This window comes from Aquila chrysaetos, chromosome 2 (assembly GCF_900496995.4).
Source record: "Aquila chrysaetos chrysaetos chromosome 2, bAquChr1.4, whole genome shotgun sequence".
Taxonomy (NCBI): Eukaryota; Metazoa; Chordata; class Aves; order Accipitriformes; family Accipitridae; genus Aquila; species Aquila chrysaetos.
Genome location: NC_044005.1, coordinates 9201970 through 9229874, shown reverse-complemented (window position 1 = coordinate 9229874; position 27905 = coordinate 9201970). Strand labels below are relative to the sequence as shown.

Sequence of the window (27905 nt, the reverse complement as noted above, 5' to 3'; positions counted from 1 at the left end):
ACAGCATTTCTCTTTGCTATACTTATTTCACAATGAGTCATAAATTAGGCTAGCTATATCTGAGAACAAAATGAGAGATGATGGAAATAAAAAAAAAGTAAACACAATATACTAAAGATTCCAGAGTAACTTCATTCAAAAGCAAAATTTCAGCAACTTTGAGACTGTAGTAAGTCGTGTCTCCTGGTTGCTTTGCTAAATCTTTCGGAAAAAGACGGTTGACATTAAAATCAACAATCATATTCATCTGCAGGTGTCAAAGCACTTCCCAAAATAAGTCAGTAAAATAATCTTCTCAGAAATGGTGCAATGAAGGCATTAAGATGAAGGAGGAATTGTTAGTGACAGAACCAGGAATTACAGTCCAGGTCTCCAGTCACCCAGTCGGGGCCCTTGTGTGCTAAACTACCCCACCTCTGACAAGTGAGTTAGGCTTCTTAAGCTGCAGTTTCAAAGTGATTTATTTAGCAATGTGAAATCGTGCCACTCATCACAGGTACCACGTCTGCTAGTTGCTCTCATTACAGTCACCTTCCGCCACTGCTCTTGAGACCACAGTGCTCTGACTATTAAGCCTGTTTTGGGGGCTTCTCAGAGGTGGCAATCTGAGGTCATTTGTCAGGACAGAGAAACCACTTCTTACTCTTCCTTGTTCTTGTTCTTCCTCTTCTTCCTCCTCCTCCATTGTCCCATCAGGCATGCTCATAAGAGATTTTAACTCACTACAATGAGCTCCAATGATGCCCACCCTGTTAGAAAACATGGTGTTAATCTGCTTGACACAATGAAGCAAAGGAAAACAGGAGTAAGGGGGACAGATTTGTAATGTTTCCTAGGTAAACCAGCAAGGAATCTTGCCTCCTTTAGCAGAGAATATCTGCTCTCCCCCAGGGAAAAACAAATAACCATGCTTATACCCTCAGCAGCTTGCACACCATGTCATGTTTCTTTCTGGAGTGTGCATGCACACAACATGAATTGCATGTGTCCAAGTGAAGCTCAGCGCTCCCTGGAAAGTTTGGCCCTATTACATATTCCTTACATGACTCTCTGCATAAGCTATAAAGCCAAGATGCTCAGGATGCACCCAGCTTCCAAAGCATGCACAAAACAATTACGTGTGCATTTGTAGCAAATTTCACACTCTCAAGAAATACCAGACTTGCTGGTCGTGTGTTGTAAATATGTCCAAAGATTTTGCATGTACAGTGCTGTAACATTCATTAGATTGCCAGAACTCTCAAGATGCAGAAAAATGAAAGAAATTCTCAAATTCTAATTTCCAGGTAGAAAAAGACTTATGAGGAAACATCTAACAGGGAGCCTTACATACACTTCAACAGAGCAAAACTGATTTACAGTGGTCCTGTTTACATGAGTTATTACATTAAAAAGTACTGTAGTGATACTGCTGTTAACCATGGCTGGATGAGAAATGGAATTCCTCCCGTGTGGTGTACCCAGGCTTGAAGGGTTTTGGTTTTATCATGAATCAGAAGAAAAGGTTCTATTTCTATTACAATCAAAATTATATTTTTGAAGTACAATGTAGTAACAAAATGACTTTTTTGGAATAAAGTACATCAGTAATGTCTGACCCGAACAATATTAAAAACTAAAAGTCAAGAAGAAATAAGAAACTGGAATGAATCATGCGAGGGGAAAAAAATAAACATCCCATTTTGATTTTGAGAAGTTTTGATTTATTTCTGTTCAAATTTACGTTAAAGCATATTTCCTTTCCCCGGAAAACTTTTGAGTTTTAACAAAGGACTACGATGGACAGCAGCTGCGTTGCCATCAGTTAACCAAGAGTACTACCTCTGCAAGTTTCAGGGTCTCTCAGGTCTCTCGGGACCTACACTCCTGTTCCTCTCTAACTCCTGTGTAGACCAAATCCTCAGTCCAACGGTCCCTCTCCTGGTGAGGAAGAGCTAGCTGTCAGACACCCTTCCTCCTAGCCCTACCAAATCTATTTATGCAGAGAAATAGCCCCTTACTTGGTAGCGAACAGTTCTGACAAGTCCAGCAGGCCATCGCACGTGCAAGGTGGAGGGTCTCTGCCCCGACAGTAGTGGTTCTGGGAGAGGTATTGAGCACTGTCCTTCGGTAAGGGCAGCAGCGTGCTGAGCACTGGCGAGCGCTGGTGAACCATGCTGTTTAGGGAAGGATGCTTGGCATGGAGTTTTCTTGAAAGAAAACGAATGCAGGTGTTACCTCGGTGTATTCGGACAGGTCAGGTTCCCTAAGGACTCACCAGTGTGTCAAATGTGTACCTCAGATACGGGAATCTCACTGTGTTTGCATCAGCAGTCCAGTCTCCTGGTTTCTGCAAGTCAACATTGTTCCCATCTCTTAAGGCGGGATTGAACATGTCGGAGCAAAGAAGCCTGCCGATTTCTTCCCGAATCACTTGGAAGTGCTTCCGTCTGAACACAAGCCAAGCCACATAGCTGCAGAAGTTGTAGAAGCCCTAAATTGAAAACACAGATCTCCTTTTCACCGGGAAAAGGCCCAGAGTCCCACTGCATCCCAGAGTGCAGGTTGGCATGACTCCACTAAAATGCCAGCAACCATTTGGCATCAAACTTTACCATGCATGCATCAGTGAAGATTTGAGAGGACTGGTTTTTTTAATGGTATGCAGACAGATGAGTCTAGAAACAGAGTTAGCTCAGATGGATCTCATCGTGCTCAACTCTGACCACTTTGGCTTAGTCTTGCTGCTAGAAACTAAGGAGATAACCTGAGATCACCACCCAGTTTCCCTCAATAATCAATGGAAAGAGACTGATGGGATGACTCATTCTGTGGGAGCTCCTATCGCACACATCTGTCTCAAGAGGGAACAATTCACCCTCTGGCTGAGCTTCTCTTTTCTGCAATGACTGTCAAGGCAGCCGAAGGGCATGGTCTGACTGGACAGCTATTGTTTGGGCAGCTGCAGGTAGACAAGATGATCCCCACCCTGAATGACAGCATTATGATCACAGAAAATATTACGACCAAATATGAACTCATTGCATCTCACCTCCGCATGTCTGCTTGCTGATTAAAAAAACAAAATCTAGCTTTTCATTCCTATTTAATGTTTGTGATCGCTGGCATAAGCTGTATCAAGTCGCAGTAAATCAAATCTCTACTAAGTCTGTTCTTGAAAGGATGGCATTGCTGGGACTGCTGTGTATCCTTGGAATTGTTCCACAGTTCCCCTCTTCCAAGGAAAGGCTTCCCACTTTATGAAGTACAAAGTATAATTTGGGCCCAGCTGTTTTGTATTAATTTGCTGAAGCCCTGCTACACAGTGAGTCTCATAAATGGCTGACGGAGCTGTATGTTGCAGGCCAGAAGAACTTATTGGCGTCTAGAAATGTCGCTATGGGCAATGGAAATAAAAGAAGGCTGTAAAATTTCTTACCAACAGAGATGAAACTATGAGGCCAATGATGAGAAGAAATCTATAGACCAGACTTCCCAGAAGGACCTCAGGCTGTGGTGGGAACTGCCTGGGGTCTGAGAGCCACAAAGGGACTGAAACTCCCTGGCTGAGGACTCCAAGGGGAAAAGGCTTGGGCTGAAGGGCAAAGAGATGGCATTTTACAGGGACATCTAGGCCCTAGAGGTAAACTTTTATTCCAGGTACTCTGCCCTACAAGTAAACTACTGGGGGAACCAAAAAGGAAAGGAGCATTTGGATGTGCAAGGGAGAGACATCCTTTGGGCTGACAGTCACACTCTTGTTTATCTGTGTGTTTTTCTTACCTCAAAGAAGCCCCGATCTTTCTGCAGCGATGTTTTTCTCCTAAGGCTGTGAACAAGAGCACAAAATTAATAGCAGCAGTCGTCCTTTTAGTTCTCTGAACAGAGCATTGAATATGACTCATGGGGTTATGCCAAGCTGGCATTTCACCAGGGCAATAAAGTTGTTGCTGGTAGATCCTCATTACTAGCATGTGGAGACCCACTGTCCAAGAGAAATGCAGGACTTCTGCATTGCCTCAGAAGGAGAAAATGCAAAATATTGTATGGCTCAGTTAATTAAATCTGACGGAGAACAAAGCTGGATGTGATGAGCAGGCGAGGCTCCCCTGCTATGCTATCTAGGCTGAGCTCTCTGCATGGGCCTCTCAAAAGTGGTCAGCGCTGATCTAACCCGGTTCCCACTGAAGTCATTAAAAAAACTCTTCCTGACATCACTGGAAGCGCAACAGGCAGAGTTACGGAGGGCACAAAGCCAGGCCAATGCTGAGACAATAAACTTGAAAACCAGGAAGGAGATGCCTGATGTATCTCCAAGAAGAAATGTAAAACATGCCCAAGAATGACAAAGGGCCTTTGTTAAAGAAGCAGCAATTTGCCCAGTGGAAACCTGAGAGATGCTCTCGCCACCCACTTGAGCCTGGGGATTCTCACACAAAGCCAAATGACTGTCCATCATGGAAACAGCCATTAAAGCTGAGGGTGATGCACACATCCCAGCAGCTACTCAGCTGTCCTGGAGATGGCACAACTCACCCTCATGGAAATGAAAGCCAATTTTCCCTACTAGCCTACGGATCCCCACAGAGCTGGCTTCGTCCTGCTAGATGCTCAGGAAAGCCTGTCTCCGCATCAACTCACCAACTCCTGACATGTCCCTTATCTTCCTGATAACATCAAGTGTTCCACACATCTAGGGTATCCCCAGCTGCCATCACCCCAGAAACACCAATGCAGAGCAGACCATGAAGATAATACCTTTCAGCCCTGTAGCTCTATTTACCACCTTCTGACTTCTATTTATTGATTTTTTTGATCAAGAAGACCATGTATCTCCCTACCTGGCTCCCACCAGCCGTAATCCTGCTGACACCTCACATATTGTGCAAGGGAAAAGAAGCTTGACTCTGCAAGCATGGCATGGCCGTTTGCCAAAGCAGAACTCCCAGAACAACTCTGATGCTTTTGATTCCTTATGAATTCTAGTGAAGCACAGTATTCTGTCTTCAGAGTACCAGAGTGGAGAAACCTAAAGTGACCCCAGCTTCTTAAACCTAAATGTGAAACCCAGCTTCACCTTTTAACATTATACAGCTCATGCAGTGTCTTAGAACCAGTCCCTAGTTTAACAGAGAAACCTATGTAGAAGCCAGCAACAGAAAATAACGCTAATAATTACAGTCAAATAAGGCCAGGGGTCTCCACCCTTCTTTCTCCCAGTGCCTTCTTCCCTGAGGTGAGGTATTAAGCTAAGAGACTTGCTTGAAGTAAAGTTTCCTAAAATAAGTGTTGAACTAGGAGGCACCTCCCATGTCTAGGGCACAGTTGCTAATTACCTAGGAAAATACAGAAAGGGTCAGGAAAACATCAAACTTGCAACAAGCTTCAGGACAGGACTTGTAAGAAACGTGAAAGAGTGAGCAAAAAGCATCGTGCCTTCTAGTAATATAGTAATATTGATTTCTCGGAACTGTGAGGGGGACGGGCTGAGTCCATGCATAAAAGAGGAGGACAGTACAGCCAAGGGCAGACGGTGCAGTAAGCGTGGGGTTTGGATGCAAGATGATAGTGGCTTTGGACGTCCACAAGGACTATTGTTCTGCACAGGGGCACATGGGGAAGAAATGCTTCATGTGCCATTTAGCAGCTCCCTCTGCTGCAGCTGTGACTCTAATTGCCCATGGATCAAGCCAGCTTCAAGGATCAGTAAGGGCTGGCTCGACTGCGTTTGCACCATTGATGCATGTACCTTTGGGAACACTCTGTATTTTTCCCATTATGACAAATGCCTATAAGGAAACTGGCACCACAAAAAGGTTGCACAATCCCCATCAACTTAAAAGGAGAAAGCCAGACACACCTATTCCTTCCTCAGCGTTGGAGGCACAAAAGGACTAATGCTAACATACACAAATAACAGGTCTGGAGGAACTCTCTCAAATTCCAGTCTGGGATAGTATCAAGATAGGATTTTAATGCTGCATTTTACAAATCATGTAAATTGTTAAGATGAAGATGTTCTCCAACTAAGGCTCCCTTTTTAAAATTTCAGAGAAAACCTTTACATGAAAAATCAATAATTTCATATGAACATATACATAGACATTTGGCAGATCTGGAAGGGAAAGCAAGTTTACCAACACAGTATAAGATTTCATTAAGATGTTGCTATGGTGAATTAGAGTGAAAAGCAAAAGCTTCAACACCATCATGAACCCATAGTTGGGTTATAAGAAAATACAGTAAAACTGGGGGTGGTACGTTATCAATAGTTTCTCAGCTTTTTCAGGTTTAAAGAGCTTCATCAAAAGTAACCTTCCCTACAGTTTCCATTTTGATGAAGGACCTTCCCCATCCAAAAACACATGTGCTCAAAAAATTCTTAACCATCTTTCATAATTAAGAGTCTTAACCAGTTCTGTCCCATAGCTCTTGTATTTGGCAGTTCATGTAATGGTCCGGGAGGATCCAGATAACATTTAAGGCTAAACTGAGTCAGCCTGGAAAAGATTATATTTCCGTAATTGCAGTATGGTATGGGAAGTGCCCTATATTATAACACGCTCAGCATTCGCCTAACTCTGAAGCCAGCTGTAGTCAGCTACCGCCACCCTGCTATGAGTAACTCAGTGAGGTCTCTCTTCATACAGCACTTTTTATATCATGAAGGCTTTAAGACACAGCTCTTTTCTAGCCTTTGTGTTTTCACAGCCTGGACACCGACATCCCAACCCACTGCCAGCCTCTAACCCCTGCTGTGATGGAAATATTAAAGAACAGAGTTTCTTGTCTCCACTCTCTGCTCTCACTCCCATGCTGGTGTTTTTTTGCCACTAGACCTCTTGCTTGCCTCAATCCTGCACATTCCCATCCACCAGACAATATGAGTGAGTGAAGAAGCAGCAGAGCTAACTAGCTGGGTATAAGACAGGCTGTTTTATCCAGCTGCATCCAGTTCTTGGCTTCAAGTTACTTTCTGCAATAAGTTCCTCCAATGGACTCTTCAGAAGTGCAGACATTAGGGCCACCCAACAAAAATAACGAAATGCTGTCATGACCCTCCCTGTCCAACCAGAGAGAAGGTTAAGAGGATGCCTCTGCTCAGCAGGAATCTGGGAGCAGGCATTTGGCAGAGAATACTGTTCCCCAGGAGTGCCCAGTGAAATGCCGATATGCTAGGGTGCAGAAGGAACGCATTCTTAATTTTCAGCATCCAGCACCTTGTGGGATGGGGCACACTAAAATGAAAACCCTGTTGAGACAGCAATTTCAGCTCCCCTTTGACTCCATCATTTCACAGGTTACCTTCTCCTCTTGATTAGAAGGAAACCCAGGTTCTCCCACCCCAGCCAGGAGCAAGGTTGCCTGGAGCTGTGTTGCAGGAAGGCAGGTGAATATTTGTGACTCCTCTGGGGAACTGGCAGCAGTTTCACACCAACTGACTGAAAAAATTTGCCTGAAGCTGCTCTGAGAAGATCCCATGGGACTGGGGTGCTGGGTGGGGACTGCCAGCTCCTTTCTACTGCCAGGGAAAAGAAACATTGTGCAGGTACATAGACAGCTGAGGAAAGAGTCCCTAACACTAGCACGGTGTATGATCTCTCTGTCATTACGTTCTCCTTCCATTAACCATTTTTTGTGGTGCTTAGTTGCCGGCTGGGGTTAAACCACAACACTTTCATCTCCTGTTAAAACTCCCCTTTTCCTGTCCTCATCATTCCCTTGGTTTCTCTGCCTTTTCAAACACCCTCCCATCCTCTCCTGCCTTCTTCAATTTCTTTTTTAATTCCCACTATGGGTTTCTCTCCCCTTTCAGTTCATCGCTGGGACCCTTGCATCTAAAGAGCAGTTGGTCTCTACCACTCCGAAAAAGCCAGGCACTGTTGTCCAGGCTCAGAGGTAGGAGTCCTACACTTCCAATGCCCAAGCACAACCTCTTCTTGTCTCTACTTCCTTCACTTGCTGCCCTTCAGGAAGATGGTCTCCTTCACTTGCTAGACTAGCCTTATGCTATCTCAGACTTGGCATTAGAGGAAATTTATGCCAGGATCACTAGCAACCAGCAGGTACGTAACCATTTGCTTTCAAGATTTAGTTAAGTGGAAGTGGCAGGGGTAAGATCCAGGGCTGGCACTGATTTTTGCCCTGCTGACTTCATGTTGAACCCATTAAAGTTTCCTGCTCTGTGTATCTAGCAAGGCTTCCGCATACCAGGGCTAGAGTTTTCCAGTCTGGTATCCAGAGCTCTCCTGAAAGTCATTGTGGCCAACTCAGTTGGCAACAGCTCAGCAGAAACACTTTTGGAGTCGGTTATGAGATGAGATAGAGCTGCAGGGACACTTCCCTGTCTCATGGTCCCTTAGCCTTCTGTGATTCCTTGGCTCACAAGACATTTATTACCCTGGGCATTCACTTGTGTCACTCAACAGAGGCCTTGGCCCTGGGCTGCTGTGGCCCTTGACATAGCGAGAGTCCCCAGAAGGGACTGGCTTACCTTCCACGAGGCATGTGGCACTGCTGTGCCATGCCTCCTCCGAGGACGAGGTTAGAGTACGCCTTGGCAAGGTGAATCCTGGCCACTGCTAACTTCGCCGACACATCGTCCATTTCTTTCTTGTCTAAAAATATCATAGTCCTGTTTAAAACAAAAAGGGAAAAAGGGTTTTCCGGGAAGGTGCTCTGGACACAAGAGTGGCTGTTTTGGGGATGGAAGTGTGGTTTTCAGGCACACAAGCCCCGGCGCGGCGTGACCCCCCCGTCAGGGAACCCCTCTGTAGCAAGGCTGGGCTCGGGCCCTTCCAGCGCAGCTTGGCAATGCCGGTGGGGCCACGAGGCCCGGGGCTTGGGCCCAGACAGTCTCTCTTGCCCCACACAACTTACAAGGTGCATGCCCACAGCCCGTCAGGTTGCCGTCTTTGATCCTGCATAGCTTATGAAGCTTTTTTGCAGCCTGCATAAAAGCCTCGGAGGTGCATTTAGGTATCTCCGGGCGCAGGCTCTGTCACCGGGCAGCCTGGAGCAGTGGGTCTGGCTCATTCAGAGACAGCACTTACTCCTCTTCAAAAAGGCACACGAACTGCTTTTGGGACCGCCTCTGAACAGGAACGGCTGACACCGCAAGCCTGTATTTTAAACCAATTCAGATCAAACACTAAGGAAATGCCAAACCAAAGAGCTTTCCATTTCCTCTGCTTCCCCTGTAATCCGCCCGACTGTCTGCCGGTGCCTGGGAGCGCTGCCGGCCTAAAAGTTACCAGCCTCCTTTCACACTCGGGAGAGTTGGTTTTATCTGTCCTGTGCCTGATGGCCTCCAGCTCTAAAGCTTCCTACACAACCCACCTTTAATAAATTAGGACAATTACTCTGGGCTTCTCAAGGATAATTGCTAATAAAATTCAGCAGATTTTCCCCAAAAGACATGAAAGCGTTGAAAGCAGAAACAGACAGAAACTAAAGGGGAAAGAAAATGCAGGGCAGAAATAATAGGCCTTGTTCCATTCATGTCTCATCCACCACTGGTGAGTTCTTTTTCTTAGAGTCACATATTTCAGAGGTGAATACTCTCAAGCTGTCTGCAGTGGGGGAATGCCTCATGCCCACTGCTTTAGAAAACTGCTTGGTTGTTTTTGAAGTTAGTTAAAAGACCTTCCTGAATCTAGAAAAAGCCAGGAAAGCCTCCGGCTTGGATTTACAAAGAATCAGCTTGGCATCAACAAAAGACAAAGTCACAAGAAGTCAAAGATGTCCAGATTCATCCTGATTTCTCTGATAGGAACCCCTTTCCAATACTTTCTTTCTCCAAAGAAAGTTTAATGCACAGAAGCAATGACTTCTGAAGCCAGGATGGTCTTAGATGTTCTCTTGAGGCACTGTGGACACCGATACTCCTACATGGTCTAGGGTCGAGACAGCTGAGGAGCTATTCAGACCATCAGGCCTGGCTCCCTGTGGACAAAAGTAGACCCAACAGATGAGTTAGGCATCTCTCATAGGCAGCCCCAATGGCAGGAACCCCAAAACACACCAGCTAGGAGCAGGAATAACCAGCACTGTTTTCTGTGTTACTAGGTTATCACACAGGGTCTACAAGAAGAGCAGCTCGAGAACTGCACAACTGTTGGATGTGTCTGTCATATAGGAACATGAGGCTGATAAAGGACTAGGCGAGTCACCAAGCCCTGTCTCCAAGTAATCTGTCTGTCAGTTTAACTGGGAGCAAATTATAGGTATCACTAACGAGAAACATGAAATGGTACAGGCATGTCTTGCCTCCAGTCTGTCTTTACTTGTGGCACATAGCCAGTACTACACAGGAAAGCAAAAAAGCCTCTGGAACTAAATTGTATCTTGGAGGAAGGCGGCGGGGGGGGGGAGTTTTCTTCCTGAGCAGGCCACTAGCAACAGCCCTGAGCATGGGATTTATGTGGGATAGATACAGGAAAACAAACGGCTATGTAATCTTGTTTCCCATCCTCGCAAATACATCAGCATATCATAAACCTAAGGATTCTTATCACAAGTATAATTTTCTGTCATTATGATTCTATTAAGTAGTTATAAAATCCCTTTCACAAGCTCAGGAAGCTCCACCTTCAGAAAAATGTAGTTTTCTTGCCTGCCCCCACTACTTCCTAGTGGAAGACCATTCCAGAACTTTACTCCGCAAGAGGAAAAAGACAGTCCTTGCTACATTTGATTTGAAATACAGCACATACCAAGTTCAGAATTAGACCAAATGGATAACAGAAGAAATGGGAGGTCTTGAACAGGGAAAGAAGATGCAGTATCAGAAAGCTCTTCACACCGTGATTAATATCTCCCTGTTCCTCCAAGTCAGCTAAGATGCTAAAACATTAAGGATGAGCTTCAACATTAAATAGGACATAAAATTGCCTTTTGTAATTTTATTTTCCTTCCTTGTATTTATACATCAGTAGATCAATATGCTGAATTCCTGCTTCTGCATGATAAGTGTGTCTTCTTTAAGCTTCTCTGATGTTACTCTGCATGCAGGTAATCCTAACAAGCAAGACACTACCCTTCAGGGGAGGTAATGAATCTAAATAAAACAGCATTGCAGAAGTAGAGAGTCAGTACATGTTTCCCACCAAAAGGCAGGAGCCTTTTGAGAGCACTGCATGCCAGAACACACTGACAAGTCTCTCCTGGACGGGTTTATCCAGTACTTATAGCTGATACTTACTAACCAGAGCTCCCTTGATCCAGGAAACATAACCCCAAACTGCAGTAGGACCAAATTCCTCTTTATTTCAGTCTCTTTCTGTATTTGCCACACCAGTAGATGATATGAGCCATATTGAGGTGTGTCCTGGTTTCAGCTGGGATAGAGTTAATTCTCTTCCTAGTAGCTGGTACGGTGCTATGTTTTGGGTTCAGTATGAGAAGAATGTTGATAACACTGATGTTTTCAGTTGTTACTAAGTCGTGCTTATACTAAGTCAAGGATTTTTCAGCTTCTCATGCCCAGCCAGCCAGAAGGCTGGAGGGGCACAAGAAGTTGGCACTGGACAGAGCCAGGGCAGCTGACCCAAACTGGCCAAAGGGGTATTCCATACCATGTGACGTCATGCCCAGTATATAAACTGGGGGGAGTTGGTGTGGGGGGAGGATCGCTGCTCAGGAACTAACTGGGCATCAGTCAGCGAGTGGTGAGCAATTGCATTGTGCATCACTTGTTTTGTATATTCCAGTTCTTTTGTTATTATTATTATTGTCATTTTATTATTGTTGTTATTATTATCATTATTATTATTTTCTCCCTTTTTGCTCTGTTAAATTGTTCTTATCTCAACCCACAAGTTTTACTTTTTTTTCCAATTCTTTCCCCCATCCCACTGGGTGGGGGGAAGTGAATGAGCAGCTGCGTGGTGCTCAGTTGCTGGCTGGGGGTTAAACCACGGCAGGTGTCATGACCCATGGAGTGGCCTCCTTGTCCTTTACCAGCCAAGAGCGAGAGGATCATTTTGAAAATTGCAGCCCAGAACACCTCAACTGAATCTACAACCTTTATGTATGAAACTACGCTGATGATTTTCTTTATTTATGAATTATTCCTTCCACAATGAAAGAAACACCTGGCAATCTACGGATATAGAACAAATCAATTCCTGAAGGCCAGCAATCCCCCAACAGTCTTGTCTTCAATCCAGATAAATCAGCCCCTCTTTATATCAAGGCTTCATGAGTTGTGAAGTAAGTAATCACTTAAGTGTTTTAAGAAAATGGTCAATCAATTCTCAGAGAGTATTATAGACTCCAGAAAATCATTGAAGTTTCTTACAATCATGGTCTGTAACTCTGCAATGCTTTCTCCCAGGGCATATAACCCTCTAACCCAGCAGCTCCTAAACTATTCCCCTGGCATCCCCACTTCCACTCTGCAAGGTAGCAAGCATGGTCACACACCCTTACTGGGGAACTGCTTTCCTAGCATATATTCCTCATGTTGTAACATGTTTCCAGCACCTAAGAGTCATCTGAACCTGCTTTGCAAAGTATTTAGAAACAAAGTTTTAAAGCGATGTGACCCGCAGCACAAATTAACCCCCAGCAGACCCAGTTGTGACTATTTGCTGCTCTCTATTGCAAGCAGAAATGACTGGATGCTAATGTTATTACTGGGAAATAGCATTAAGGGATGGTAATTCAAACCAGGGCACTCACATAGATTTAACGTTGGTGGCAGTAGTAATGATTTATTCAAATTGCAGCATTACCTTGAGGACCCAAATTATTTGGTGACTCCATTGCAGCAGGACTGGATCCAGCCACGATCTTGAAAGGGAGGCTACGGTGATGCCATGCCACGTGAACAACATGCATGCCACTCAGGGCAAGGCTGGGGCAAAGCGGGGTTCAAACCCTCCCAGAAAATCTCTCTCTCTACATAGTGAGAGGAGCCTATGTCCTGGAGAGCACAGAGGACAAGGGGACGGGAGACATAAATGCTGAGACCAAGGAGTTTTTCTCCTTAGTATTCTATATATAGACTCAGCCAGTATAGCAAGCAGTCCTTGCTCATATGCAGAATCCCACCGATTCTGACACGAAAGACTGCCCTGTGATTCCAGATTTGCTGGGGCAAGCTCTGTGTACTTATACCCCTAAAGTCTTGTACTCACGAAATCAAGGATCTGCATTTCTTTTCCAGGGCAATTTTTTCCAGGTAAAAAGATAGGTAGAAGAGCAGGGCCATGAGGAACATATCTAGTTTCTCATTTCTAAATGGAAGATAGAAAGGTCACTGTGAAGTCTGCAGATTTGCAGATATCAACACCACCAGACCATTATGAAAAAGAACAAAGTCTCTGCTCAGGGGTCTGCATTATACCAAATATTAGCTATATGGTTGAGACCTATTCATAGCAAGCACTCCACCCCACACCAAGACTTTGAAGGCTTTTAGAGAATTACTAAGAGTCCAATAAACACACTGAAGAGTGGATTGAATTGGATATCACCAGACATACTTCCAAGGAGCATGTTTTCTGGACTGAACATGCTGGAAGAGTGGCATTCACATTCAAAGGAAAAGGGGGAAAACTCGGACACTTCTCCCCTTCTGAAAGGACAGTACGGCTAAGGCTCAACAAGGTCTACGGATACATTCCTAAGTCAAAGACAACGCAGCCACTGTATGGCCCTGGTGATCTCAGGGATATGCCTCTGAGACACAACACTCCGCCTGCTGCCTCCTCGCCTTTAGCTTATAGAGAAATAATGCTGATAAGTGACAGCAGCAAATAATGAGCCCTGTAGCTCCGAAGGGAACAGCAGCAGCACAGGAAGGCAGCCCAGGTTCCCAGTTGTGTTCGCACTCCTGGTTCACACAGTGTTGCAGATGCACTGGCTAACATGGAATTTAACTTAGAGTAAAATGGATAACAACCTTCAGATATTTAGGCCCAAGTTCTTGGCTTCCTTTAGGTAACAGAGTGGAAGGCTTTCAAACAGGTGACAGGGTTATTTCTCTGCACGTGTCGAGGACAACATGCATTTGGTATTGTTTCCCACTGAACCTCACAGATGAGAGATTTTAAACCTCTGATATTTCGTATTCTACTTCCCATACACCCTGGTCCCTCCACTACCAGCTACACACACACATAATTCTTGAAACAGACTCTAAATGATGTACCTGATAACTGCTGCAAATGGCAACATGTGATGTGACTTATTTGCTTCTTTCAAAAGCAAAGCAGCATCTGAAAACAGAGGAGAAAAACAATATTTCCTCAAAAAAATTGCTAGTGTTAGTAGAAATAACTTTCTAACTTGTATGGGTGACGCCTTGCTGATAAGAAATACCAGCAATTACTCACATTTGACATCATCCAACGTCACATATTCATGTTGTAGCCACTTGGACAGCCTATGCAATTTTCCTTCTTTGTCAGCCAGCCTTCTTTCAGGGAGAGTTGCACTGCAGTCACCTTGGAAGATGCTAGTGGTTAACCAATATATAATATTTAAGGACACAGAGTTAATTCCAGTCTGAGAATATTAAGATTATCTACCTGGTATGTACTCTCTTCATTGCACTCAGTTTCAAAGGGACAGGCGGTGAAATGTGTTTGGCAGGTATCCTGAACTAACTTTCAACTATTATAACCACAAAACAGGCTGGGGATGTTGAGAGAAATAGGACATTTCACCTCTAAGGTTGCGTCTGAAGTTGCTCTTTTAGTTGCTAAAATAATAAATTGCAACTATATTATTTAGATCAAAGAGGTTTTAAGTAATGGATGAAAGTCAGCTATACCATGTTGTGAATTTATAAAATTATTATTATTATTAATATTAATAATAATAATACTTTAATCTTTGAAGTGCCTTACACAGATGAATTAATTACCTCACAATACTCTTTAGAGTAGATGAGAATTATTACCTCGTTCTGAGCGATCTGGAAACAGCAACAGAGATGCTGAATGACTTTACCAAAGTCATACCAGGCTAGAGCCTGAGCTAGCATTCAAAACCAGGCATGTCTGGCTCTGTTTTTATGTTCAGACCACTCATCCACCCTGCTGAAATGACAGCTGGCTTCCTGTTTCATGCGCTTTGTTCAGACATGATCCTCAGACAATGGAGGAAAATATTCCCACCCAAATGATCTTGTTTCTTTTTGAGCTAGGCTAGTTGAATTGAAATACCTCTTTAAAGTCTTGACACGCATTTCCTGAAAGTGAATATTTTTTCCTTCCTTAAGGTTTTCCTCAGCTGCTGGATTGGAGCTGAAATACAGAGTATGAGCATGCAGCAGCATGAGTTTAAATTACTAGCAGAGGTACAAAGAGGTCAACATCCCATGATACAAAGACATACCTATTTTGGCCTCTAACTGACACTAAGAAAACATCTGGGTTGTGGTGACGTCAACGTGAGACGTTACTTTCAAGAGCACAGAAGCAAAGAGTGAAGGGGCTTCCCCAGATCCTCCTGCTCTGTCTCCTGCCACCAAATGCACCGCGCCATGTAAACCCTTCAAGCGATCGGCGTCTCAAGTGGCTTTAGGAAGATTTTAAATGTAAACTGCTCCATTCCAGAGCTTTTCTTTGGGATCGCTGAGGGCAGAGACAGGCAGAGGTCACCAGGGAGCTCACACCTCTCCCCGGAGAGCTACCGGGCAGAGTCAGCAGCATTCCCAAGCCCAGCGGAGAAGTTGGCCGGAGCTGCTGAGACACAGACCATGAAAGGCGCCTGCAGCAGCCGTGTGACCAGGAGAGAGGTGAGCAGCCTGGCTCCGCCGTGACAAAGCCTTGGAAAATGCCCAGGAGGGCAGGAGGCAGCGGCAGGCAGCGTGTGACAGACCCACGGCCGCCGCGCTCCGCCACGGTCCCTGCCCTGCACTTGAGAAGAGCAGGGGGATATAGGTTGGGTGCTGGGGGGGGTTGCCCCAGTGGTTTAAATGGCCTGATAAAGTCTTAATCCACAGCTGCCACAAAGCACAGTTACGTGCACTTTGTCTCCCGCAGACCTGAGGTTTCTCTAAAGGTCTGCAGTCCTTTGGTGCTCACCATTGCACGGGATCATACCTAACACCGGCAACAGGGAACGTCAGTCTGTGAACCTCCACCTATAGACACCTGGGGGGGGCATTTGGCCCTGGCATCCAGCACTGCTGCTCCAGCGCGTGGTACCCATTTCTGACACATGGCAGGACTCGCCACGCACTTTCAGCCATCCCTCTGGAGCGGGTTCAGCTTGAGAGCAGTACGGAGTAAATGCATATTTCTGATTTTCTCCATTAATATGATGCCACAGAGCAGCAGTTAAGGAGCTCCAGTCTCAATTGCAAAAAAAAAAAAAAAAAAAAAAAAGAAAGAAAGAAAGAAGGAATTTGTCCTGCAGCTGATGTCCAGGCAAAACAATATTAGACTCTGACTTTACCTTACTTGGAACTGCTATATCAAGGCCTAAACCTGCTTAATTTGAAACTAAACATCATTGTTTTACCTTGCAAATTCAAGTGTGTTAGTATCATCCTTCCAGTACCACACGCCTGGAGTTAGTTTTATCGTCTGCAAGAAAACAGCATATAGAGCCCATGTCATAAATCTATGCTCAAGTTCTCACCCCAACAAAGTATTTATAGTGCAAGCACTGTGCATATGGGCCACTTTCTATTTTTCTTCAGTCTGCTTTTCACCCAGCTGTTGTTTGTGTGTGAGTCATTTGAACAGAAGTTCTCTGAGATTAAAGGTTGCCAGCATAAGAAAGAAAAACGTGTATCTGTCTGTTTTTATGTCTTTCAGGGTATGAATAAATAATTGAAAGTTTCCTAAGGAACATCAGTTCTTTGATTACCAGTGAATCAATAAAGACTAAGAAATCAAATGGAGCCATGCATTAAGCAGCACATTGCCTTTATTTGGTTGCGCTGGTTTGGTTTTTTTTTTTTTTTATATTTATGTAATTGTAGAGACTAAGTGTCAGGAAAAAGGAAACCTTTCTTTAAAAATGGAATATGTTATGCACTTTCCTGATATTCTGAGAACTTTCAATAAACACCAGATAGACCCTTCAGGGGACACACTGGACAAAACTATTAGTAACAGCATTTACAGCATCCATATATTTTTTTAAAAATCCATTAAAAAAAAAATCCCCTGGAAATAAAGAAGATCTATTAGTCCCTTTCTTAATTAACAAGAGAGATTTACAAACCCTTAACTATCATTTGCAGGTCACCTTTAAAGCAAAATGACTCTTTATTGCTGAAATCCTTCTGCCTACAAATTTAAACCGGGAGAAACATTAAGGCTTTCCATGACTTTTTGCCAGGTACCATTCAGCCAGACAGCCACAAGGCTCTCACAAATTCTTGCTCAATCTAATTTGGTAGTAGAGCGCTGGATACGGGACACCAGAATAATTTCACGTCAGCAGCCAGCAGCCCATGCAATGGTTAGACCACAGAGATGAGTATTAGGAAACCGTGGCTCTAATCCTTTGACAAAAAGTGGTTATTTCAACTTGTCTGTTTTAGTCTTCGGTTCCAGCTTTGTAACACCGGTTTACAACTCTCGGATGAAAAGGGCCATGCAAATGCTATACCTTTATGTTACACACAGACGATTATGAACCATGAAAGAAAAATAGGAAGGGTGGTAGTACGGCATCGCAAGGCCTACCAACACATCACAGGAAGGAGAAAATACCACTCCTGTGTCTTCAAAATACACCTCAGCTGCTTCTCACTAATACGAATGGCTGCGTGACTGTCGCCGGCCACCGTGCTCCCCGGCTGGGGCAGCGGGACAGGTCCCTGTCCCATGGGGCCTCCGGTGGTGCAGAGGCGACCGCGGACAGCAGCAACAAGATGGAGCTGGGAAAGGTGGGGAGACTCACAGACAGCATGGCGCTCGCCTGGGACCCTGCCAGGAGCGAAGGGGCTGAGGCAGGCACTGTTGACGGCAGTGTCCCGGTGACAGTCTGCTGTTCCCTCGGAACCGCAGGTCCCCGCACCTCAGTCCCCCCTTTCAGCCTGCTCTATGGACGGGGACTCATGGTCTGCGTGCTCTGCTCCTTCCCAGTTCTGCTAAGCGGCTTCCCTGGGTAACATTTTAGCCCAAACAGGGAAATTAAATGCTTTCCACACGATAATATCTCCACAGCCACTCATTTGGGCTTACTGTGGTTTTGGCGATCAGGAGCTGCAGAGGTTTTCCTGGTTGCTGGCCCAGGACCAGCAGCGGTGAAGGCAACTGCACCTCGTCCCTCTGTTATGGGCATTGATGTCTGTACAGCACTCTGAATGTTAAACATACTTTAGCTTGGGACTTTACAAGATTTAAAACTATGTCTACCAGGTCACAAGTCTGTGACATGATCTAGGTCCCTATGCGAGCAATCAGCTCAAGATTTGCTAGTTGCCCCTGGAAATAATTCCCGTACGCTAAGGCAGGTCGCTTAAGGGCATAATTTGGAGGGATGGGTTTTGATCTTTGCTTTTGCAAGCAGAGAATCTGTCATACTAGTCATTCACAGTGGATCAGTGTCGTGTATAACTGATACTGCTTAGATCGCACCCAAAGTTGGTACAAGCTATATTGATAAAAGCACTTTTTGCCAATAGAAGTCAAGTCCCCATGAAGGGTGAGGTTTCACATTACAGCTAAGCCAGCCTAATAGCTAGTTGTTGATGGAAGAGGCATTCTTGCTCCCATCAAAGTTTTCCCACCATTTATCTTTGTGTTGATTCTTTATCTTCTCTGTCCCCACAGCAAGGCGGCTCCCTAAACTGTCAAAAATCATAATCCAGCAAAAATAAATGAGAAGCTTTCTGCTGAGTTAGAATTTTACATCAGTTCAAGGTGGAGTCAGAGAAGGGCCGGCGGAGACGTAGATAAAGATAAGGGGACAGGGGGAGGACCACATGTCTCAATAGATGAGGTCAGCTGTAAGGTGAAAGCCAGCCACAATTTAGGAAAATTTTGCTAGTACAGCTGCACTAGGCCAGTATGTACTTTGAAGAGATGAAAATACCTGACCTCAGACTTATAGACAGGTCAGGTCGGTAAGACAGAAGGAACATTCCCTGTGCTTTCAGCTCTTAAAGACGGCATCATTAATTTTTGCAATAGTTTCTGACTAGGGAAAATACTCCTGAAACCAACACTGAGATGTTCATGACCACATGGAGGAACAAATGAACAATACAATGTGCGGAAAGAAAATCTCCATAAAACAATCTGTCGCTAACTTCCTCCCATTTCCATAGCCTTCCAAACACTGCATCTTTTCTTCTGTAGGTACTCTATAAAGGTTTATCCATGCAAACACAATCAGTTCATGGATAGCTAAGCAGGAATCTCAAATCAGCCTGAAAATGCAGGTCTGGCTCTGTTCTCTATAGCCATCTCTTTTTTTTTTTTTTTTTTTTTTTTGACAATCGTATTGTGTATGTTGTGTTTCCAGTTGCTATTGCAGGTTGCCAAGTACATATCCATGACTTGGCAGCCAAGTTACATATTTAAGAGGATGAGAAAAGCAGGTTTGGGAACGACCTCAGATCTCATCCATGGCAGCCAGGCAGCACTATAGAAATAGGCTCCCTGTCAGGGGAAAGGGGGAGGTATGGAACTGATGGGTCATCAACTCATTTTTATAGAGCGGGGCTGCCATCAGCCTCAGGAGACAATCGACCCATCTTGGCTCCAGTAAAAGTCGTGCCAAAAGTAAAGGACGTGTTGCAGATACTCAGGGCTACCTCTGTTAGCATTCATGGTGTAGGAGGCAGGGGAGGCAAGCCTTCGGCTGTACTAGAGTTGGGAGAAAATTGGTACAAAAAGCCCAGGCTAAAGATGGGGAGAAACTAAGACTGAGAACTACCTACAGGGAGAACAACTGTGAATGTAAAGAGGGGCTGAGAGCTAAAGACAGAGCTGGCTAGGCAGGCGGGGAGGGCCTAGGAATCAGTGCAGCAGACAGGTGAACCAGGGCAAAATGAAGACAAATCCCGAAGGGATTTGTGGAGAGTGGGAGAGAATGGACTCTGGCCCAGGACAGACAAGACAGACAACAGTGTTAGCAGGAACCCCGAGACTGACCAAGTTACCAGGGCAGGAGACGTGGGATACTCAGATGCAGGACTGTACTACCTTAACCAAGTGCTTGCTGGAGGAGATCAGTTCAGCCCAAGTATTTCATGAGCTAAGGCTGCAGAGGTGAGGACCAAACATCCCACCTGTGCTGACGGCCTGTCCTAGTTTCAGCTGGGATAGAGTTAACTGTCTTCCTAGTAGCTGGTACGGTGCTATGTTTTGAGTTCAGTATGTGAAGAATGTTGATAACACTGATGTTTTCAGTTGTTGCTAGTAGTGTTTAGACTAATGTCAAGGATTTTTCAGCTTCTCATGCCCAGCCAGCGAGAAAGCTGGAGGGGCACAAGAAGTTGGCACAGGACACAGCCAGGGCACCTGACCCAAACTGGCCAACAGGGTATTCCATACCATGGGACATCCCATCTAGTATAGGAACTGGGAAGTGTGGGGGGGAATCGCCTCTGGGGGACTAGCTGGGTGCCAGTCGGCGGGTGGTGAGCAATTGCACTGAGCATCATTTGTACATTCCAATCCTTTCATTATTGCTGTTGTCATTTTATTAGTGTTATCATTATCATTATTCGTTTCTTCTTTTCTGTTCTATTAAACTGTTATTATCTCAACCCATGGGTTTTGCTTCTTTTTCCCGATTTTCTCCCCCATCCCACTGGGTGGGGGGGGGAGTGAGTGAGCGGCTGCGCAGTGCTTAGTTGCCGGCTGGGGTTAAACCACAACACGGCCCAAATGGGTATCAGCCTTGAATAAAAAAATTAAAAGCCTGGCATCATGTTGGTTGGATCCCTGCTTCAGCTGTTGCAAGAGTTAGAAGCTATAAAATGAGTGAGCCAGAAGATTACAAGAAGTGAAATTAAGGCGTAATGGTTGAAGCAGTTGAAGGCTACGTGGGAAACTGATTTCCACATGGGCTTTAGTCACAGAATGCCAGGCAAATCACTCCAACCCGCATTCAGCCCTAATGACCATGATTAGCATGCTCTTTTCTTTCTGAGCAAGTGGCCTGGCTTCATGGAAGTCTGAAATGCAGGACTCGGTATCCACAGCTGTGACCGAAGCCAACGGGAACTCTACATTGAACAGTCCAAGTGTATAACACTAAGCTGTCTGAAAAAACAGTTCCTTGGCATTTCCAGTGGAAGACTCCACGACAGACAGATGGTGTTTGGCTTTTGCCAATTTGTTTTATCACCTTTCTGTGGGAATTATACACATCTCAGGGGTGAAAACTAGATGGATATGTTGTGAAGCACTCAAGATGTGATGGTGATGAGCTCCACAGGCAACATCCTAAGCAATAATTCTTCTCCAGAGCTGGGACTGGACAGCACACAGTAAAGAAGATGTATATTGCACTGGGAAATACTACCTTCTTAGACCATATACTGCCTATTGTGTGCACTGACTGAGGCAGGTGCCCTACAGAAGAAAAAAAATAAAAAAACCTGTTACCATGTAATTAAAAACTGGGTTATGAGGCATAAGCACAAAGAAAGGAAGAAACAGGCTTGCTCTGATTGTCATAATTCTGAACAACTGACCTTGCAGCCTTAATAGGCCTCTTTTAATGTTGTTTCTTGTGGTGTTTGTGTGTCCATGTGCATCCCAGTAGCTGGGAACACTCAACCGTACGTCTATGTATCCATTCTTCAGGTATATCTAATGTTTAATTTGGATATCACACCCAGAAAATAAACAACATACATAAACTCAACAAAAATATCACTGACTCACCATCCAGTCATTCACCTTTTTTCTGCCTCTTGTTTCTTCTTGCTGTGTCAAGTCTCTGCCTTCCATACCCACTGTATTAATTTCCTCCTCTTTTCCCAGGGGCAGTTAAATGTCAGCCCTGGTTTCTCTGGGAACATGAGACTCTGTGTGTGCGCACTACTGTTTGCATTAGGCACACAAGTACAGAATTCAATTTCACAGTAGCTAATACTTAGTCCATGACTACGCGATTTACCTGCCAAGTACTTCTGCCTGCTCATTAAAAACAGGATCATGCTATATGAATGGAATAAATAATGTCCTTAGGCATAATACTATGAACACTGGTGCGGTTTTTCTCTTCAGATTTGTGCAAAATTGAAGCTCCTAATTCCTTGTTTGCAGCAATTTGCGCTGTTTTCACATATCAACACTGCTGCATTTCAGTCCCATTCCTTGGATCATCCAAAGCAAAGGGTAGTTAGATAGCTGCACTGTAACTTCGGGAGAGATACTGTGTCCACCCCACGTCCTCATCTTCCTGGGACACCAGCCCCAGCCTTGCCCCAGCTCCAGAGCCCTGTGGCCTGGCTACCTGCCGCGTTCAGTGGCAACTACATGCGCAGAGGCAAACTGGCTAAAGGAGTTCGATAGGCAAAGGCAGAATTAGCTACTGAGTCCAGACCGAAGGTCTAAGGGAAATCAGGAGGCAATGATTGCCTAGCAGTGCTTACGGGAACGCAGGCTGCTTTTGGAAAGCCAGAAAAACCAGCTGCACATTCTTTTACTGAAATCCTCATGCAATTACTCCCTCTGCGTAGTTTTATCAGATGAGATTATTGAACATTAGCAGTTGTCAGCTATTTTCATGCAGCTAAGCATTTGCCTTGTGCTCCTAACAATCAACCTTTTGTTACTAACATGCCTCTAACAGAAAGGAAGAAGTATTTAAATGTACCCCATATTCAATAGGTATTTTCAAAATTTTGATTTTGATTCTGTATTCTGAGGTGCTCAGAAATCTGTGGAGCTTAACAAAAATGTCATAGCCTAGTTTCTAGTTCTTCTGTAGGATATAACCATCTCCTTGCTATAGAATTAGGGAAAAAAAAGTGAACATTTAATATAGATATGCTATAGACGAAATCTTCTCTATTAAATTCTGTGAGCTTTGAAGATAATTATTGCAGAGAACTTTACTTTTAGTTTTTAGTTTATTACAGAGACTTTTTAACTTACTAGAATTTTCAGTTATCTTCCACCTGTAGTGCTGGGGATAGGACTAAGAACTCACTGGCATCAGTTGTCTTTAACAGGCTGCGTTAGTACATTTGCAAACATGTTGCGAATGAGGTCTGCAGCAGGAAAATAAGGAATCTGCCAAATGAGAAATAAACGTGGTTTTGAAAGAAATGTTTATGGTTTTAGATACTGCCTGGCAAAAAGAAATGCTGCTTTCAGCTATGACATGATTGCTAGACTGTCAGTTCAACCATGCAACAGCTCTTACAGGGATTGATAGAAAATATTTCATGATGCTTGCCAGTGAATAAATAGGAAGGCAACCAAGACCCCTAAACCCATGGGGTTTTCTATAGAGTCCTGCCTGAAATACACAGCATTGGCACTTCTGGAAGTGTTTTTGTCTCCTTAATCCTATTCAAAAGAGATTTTTAACTGCTGACCTGCAATCATTTGGAGCAGTGACATTTTGAAGGGTACATTATTAGGGTATAGGTGCTGCTAACTACTACCTAAGCACAAGCAAGAATGACCTCACGCTTCTTGGTCCAGGATGCAACAGCGATCTGTCAACTTTTGCACAGGCCAACACACAAAAAAAACTTCCTGAATGATGGGAGAGAGTATCTTCAGCAATGGAAAAGGAATAAAAATTTCCTATACTGCTCTTGATTTTCTTTAAAAGAAAGACTACAAAAAATGTGTTGGCTCTTAGAGGGAAATTTAACCCCTCTGTAAAATTCCTGGCTGGTGCTGTTATTGGGATGACAAGAGGAACCAGCTTGTCTGTGTCTCCACCCTACTGATGCAGGAGAGAGTAAAGGCAAATGGGTCATGCAAGGGTGGATCAGGGGTTTTTAATACTGCTGTTTCATATGTGGAAGTGAAATATGTTGCTGCATCTGGAAATGCTGGCCTGCCCAACTATATAATCACCACGCTGCTGCAAGCAAAATCTACTCTAGAGGCAGGCCTATGCTATAGGCTTCTGCCTGCATAAATATGTGGATGAGAGTGGCGGAGAGATGTGATACCTGACCCACATAGGTGTGCTAAAGAAGCTTTATTAGCATAACTTGTTTTGCTGTGGGGTAGGGAGGGGTGATAACTTTCCTGTGATGAACAACTACAGAACATAATTTTGCTGCTGTAAGAGCATCCACATGCTTCGCTGGTTTAATATCACAGGACTTCCATGTGCCAAGGTACAGTGTCCCTGACGCAGGCAGAGATTAGACCACCATGTGCTTTCTAAAAGGACACGGTAAGGGAAACTCATGCCAGGCACAGGGCAAAGGAGGAGAAGTGTGGAACACCTTTAAAGCAAGTAGAGCTTGAAATGCTATTACATTGCAACGCACTGACAAGACTGAAAGAAGGAACTTTAGAATTAAGTATGCATGCTGGGTATAAGCGCATGCTTTTTAATGGGATACCTTGCATTTAACGTAAGGGCCAAGGCTGGAAATGTGAATTCCCTGAACATTTTTCCCTTTCCTTCCTGTTCCTCGTATGTATCTGTGGGAGTGGCTCGCAACGGGGAAGACTCAATCTGTGGTGCGGTCCTGAGATGTCACCTCTCCTTCAGAGTTGTCACCCTTTGGCTGAGCCCCACAGTGGCCCAATCCTTCAAGGAGAACCTTTTCAAATAAATGACAGGCAGCTCCTGAGAGAAAGGCTGCCCAACCTGCAGGGCTCTACACAGTGTCTCCCGAGAGATAAAAGGAAGGCTGCCGGGATATATTCATTCCTGTCTTTAAGATGGTATCACAAGGGGATGAGCAGGGCTGCAGCCTGTCTGCTAAGTCCTCTGTGCAAAACTTCAAACAGACGCTGTGGAGGCGGCAGGGCACGGGGCTGACTCACCCGGCCGGCTGGGTGGACGCAGCCCGTCCAAGCACGTCTCGGCTTTCCAGCTCCTGAGTGGGTTGCCCTCAGACAGCTCTCTCGTCCTCAGCTCCCTCCAAGGGCTCTCACGTGACACGTTGTTTTAGTAACGCTTTTGGCTTTGTCTTTTTTGGGGGTTTTTGGCTCTTCCCTCTCCCCTGCAAAGCAATGGTGGGGAATTGCAGGGCGACCTGCCTCGCACATGGGAGCGATTGCTTTGCATTGCCACACACCTGGATGCACCGTGAGTGAGGCGCTGAGGCGCTTAAGGGTTTTAATTTGGGTGATTAAATTCTCCAGTATTAATGCTACGGGTGTTCCTCTATATGAAATAATACCGTCCATATAAACTCGATCAGCAAACGTGAGGAGCCATCAAAAGTTAACAACATAGTCAACACAAGTGAAGTTATAACCACTTCACGTCCTTCCTATGGGCTTGGTCTTCCGCGCAGCCCTGTTTAAGAACAAGCAAAGTTCAGAAACCCAGGCCCATGATTCCGACAGAAGGAGCTGGCTTTCCCTGTGAGTCAGGACAGTACAAAGGATGAGAGACGCCGAGTGTGGAAGCAGTGAAACTGCAGATTTTAGACGAGATTATTTTCCTGGCTTTGCCAAATTCATTCGAAATGTGCAACTACTCCCCAGAACTACATGTACACCCCAAATAGACCTATTTGCAAATGAGGAGCATTTTCCCCTCTGACATTTAGTATTTCTTTAAGAAACTGGGGGAAGAAAATTTAGACTGGCTAGAGTCAGTGGGAAGTTTCCACTAACAGGATCAGAGTTCACTCTACAGAAAGTAAAATACACTGAAAATCAACTTGAAGTTATTCTTTGTTTTATAAACTAAGTGAATGAATGCAAGGAATCTAGCTCTGAGCCCTTCAAGTTTTCTGCCTCTCACATTCTGGGGGGTTGTTCACGTATTTGAAAGGCTACTTTGTGCCTTGAGACTTCAAATCTTTTTCCAGTTGTGTAAGTCAGCAGAAGTTTCTCATCCTTTTTATATACCCCACACACAGTCTAGGTGTGTCCATACTAAAAAATATCCCTTTCCTAGGAAAAAAAAAATATATATATAATTACTCCAGTGTTACCCTGTTCACGTCCTCAGCCCCTGGGGTATTTTAGCCATCTGGACGGGTATTTCACTTCTGTGGTCTCTGTTACTCCCTGCCTGCCCCACTGCTGAAATGGGCACAGAGCAGCAGTGGCCAAGGCGAGGGAAAGGACAGATGACAGTGTGGGCGTGTGACAAGCTATCTGCTGTGCACATTTAGCTACATTAGCTCTGCAATACACTTAAATAGACGTTTGGGGAAAACAACAAAAAATTGTGTTTAATAACTGGGAAGCAACGCTGAGGAATGCACACCAAGGGCTGAAAAGTAAAGGAAACTATGTGGCAAGGGCAATTACCAGTCAGTTAATAGAAAAAATAGTTAACCTGCATTTACAATGAGCGTGGGTGCTACCTAATCCTTATTGTCATCCCATAGTAGTGGGATTTCGATTAGGAAGAGTGTATGTGACAAAGTATTACAGTTTGCAGCAAAAACTTTTCACTCACAGATAATCTACTGCTATTCATAAACATATTTACCTATTAGTTCCTAGGAAAAAAAAAAAGGCATGGTATCTTCTCATTCTCAGGGGTCCTATATATGTTACAGCATGGAAATCAAGAGGCTGATTGCCAGGAAAATGCTGTGTACATAAACACCAAAAGCACCCAGCCTGGTAACAGCCCTTCAAGACTTCAATGAAGCACCCAGCAGGTGCTGAAGCTGCTGTAATTGACTTCTCAGGTCTCACTGTGATGGCACTGCCATTTACCTATGAACCATTCAATAAACTTGAAGTGGTTTTGAATCATTTGCGACAACAGCAGATCAAAGAAGCTTGTTACAAGCCTCGCATTCCCCCATGGCAACTGTAACCCCTTTCTGCAGGCAGTGAAGAGAAACCTGCAGTCAGTGCCCTGGCAAACCAGCCAAGAGAAATCCACGCAGTAAACCGGGGCCTTACATCTCTGCTGATTATTAAATATTAAACAAGTTTATTTTTGTCTGCCCTCTCATCACAAAATATTTTTTATAGATTTCTTTATGTACATCACCTACAAGCTTAAGGAATCCAAGTCCTAAAAGTTGTTTGCAGCATGGAGAGCCAGCAGGGCAGCGCCTGCCTTATTTCCCAGCACAGCAACACTCCCACTTACTAACGAGCAACCAAACAAAAACACGGCTGATGGTTCCCTTCAGCTGCCCACTGCTCTGCGGTTTTTTCCCTTAAAGGACAAGCCAGTCCAAAATGTGCATGTCATCAGGCTCCTCCATTAGAGCTCGTTAATTTGCAGCTCCTCGGACTCTAAACACTGTGGGGTTTTTTTTGCTTTCTGGAACAAATGAAGCACTCTGGAGACAGTTTGTAGTAAAGCCAGACAAGTTTAACTACTACAGATTTTGCCTATTCTATCAAGTCCAGCATCCCAGCTCCTCATTCAGCACTCCCGGCTCTCAGGGTGTCCTTGGCAGCTGTACTTTTGATCATCTTAAGAGGGGAAAACACACATTCACTAAAGTATTGAAAGCTCAGCTTGCATACTAGCAACCCAAGAATAACTCAGCAATTTATATAGCTGGCCACAAACCGGTCTCTAGGTTATCGAGCCCAGCCGCCTGCCAAGCAGGACTATTTTTGTTGTACGTATTTCCCCGCTGTTTTATTTCAGTGACACGAACACGACAATCCACCCTGCGTCCCAGCTGCCGGGGACTGGGGGCCTCAGCCCAAGCCACCAGTTGCGGAAGAAGAGCAGGTCCTGCCCGAAAAACAACACCCCCAGCTCAGGGAAACTTTTCCCTCGCCATAGCGGTGCCGGGGGGCACGCTCACACTGGCCCCAGCCCCAGGGTTTGGGGTCTGCGACCCTCCCCAGCGCCCGGTGGGGGCAGCTGGCTCACTCCCCGGGCCCGACTCCCTTCGGGTGAGC

General features: G+C 44.8%; 1 protein-coding gene across 6 annotated transcripts; it reads right to left on the bottom strand.

The window, feature by feature from the left end:
* Positions 1-31: 31 nt before the first annotated feature.
* On the bottom strand, positions 32-27646 carry PPP1R36 (protein phosphatase 1 regulatory subunit 36). Of its 6 annotated transcripts, none has more exons than XM_041121914.1 (12): positions 20106-20195; positions 16459-16523; positions 16020-16289; positions 15156-15236; positions 14322-14443; positions 14138-14204; positions 13122-13220; positions 8474-8614; positions 3763-3808; positions 2277-2473; positions 2001-2189; positions 32-749 (listed from the first exon to the last, which is right to left on the bottom strand). In XM_041121914.1, the coding sequence occupies exons 4-12, from the start codon at positions 15176-15178 to the stop codon at positions 509-511; spliced, it is 1125 nt and encodes a 374-aa protein (XP_040977848.1). In that variant the 5' UTR covers positions 15179-15236; positions 16020-16289; positions 16459-16523; positions 20106-20195; the 3' UTR covers positions 32-508. The 6 variants fall into 6 exon arrangements, with proteins under 6 accessions (XP_040977848.1, XP_040977852.1, XP_029863317.1 ...); XM_041121918.1 differs by lacking the exon at positions 20106-20195 and adding an exon at positions 18138-18153; XM_030007457.2 differs by lacking the exons at positions 16020-16289; positions 20106-20195 and adding an exon at positions 27381-27646.
* Positions 27647-27905: the final 259 nt, after the last annotated feature.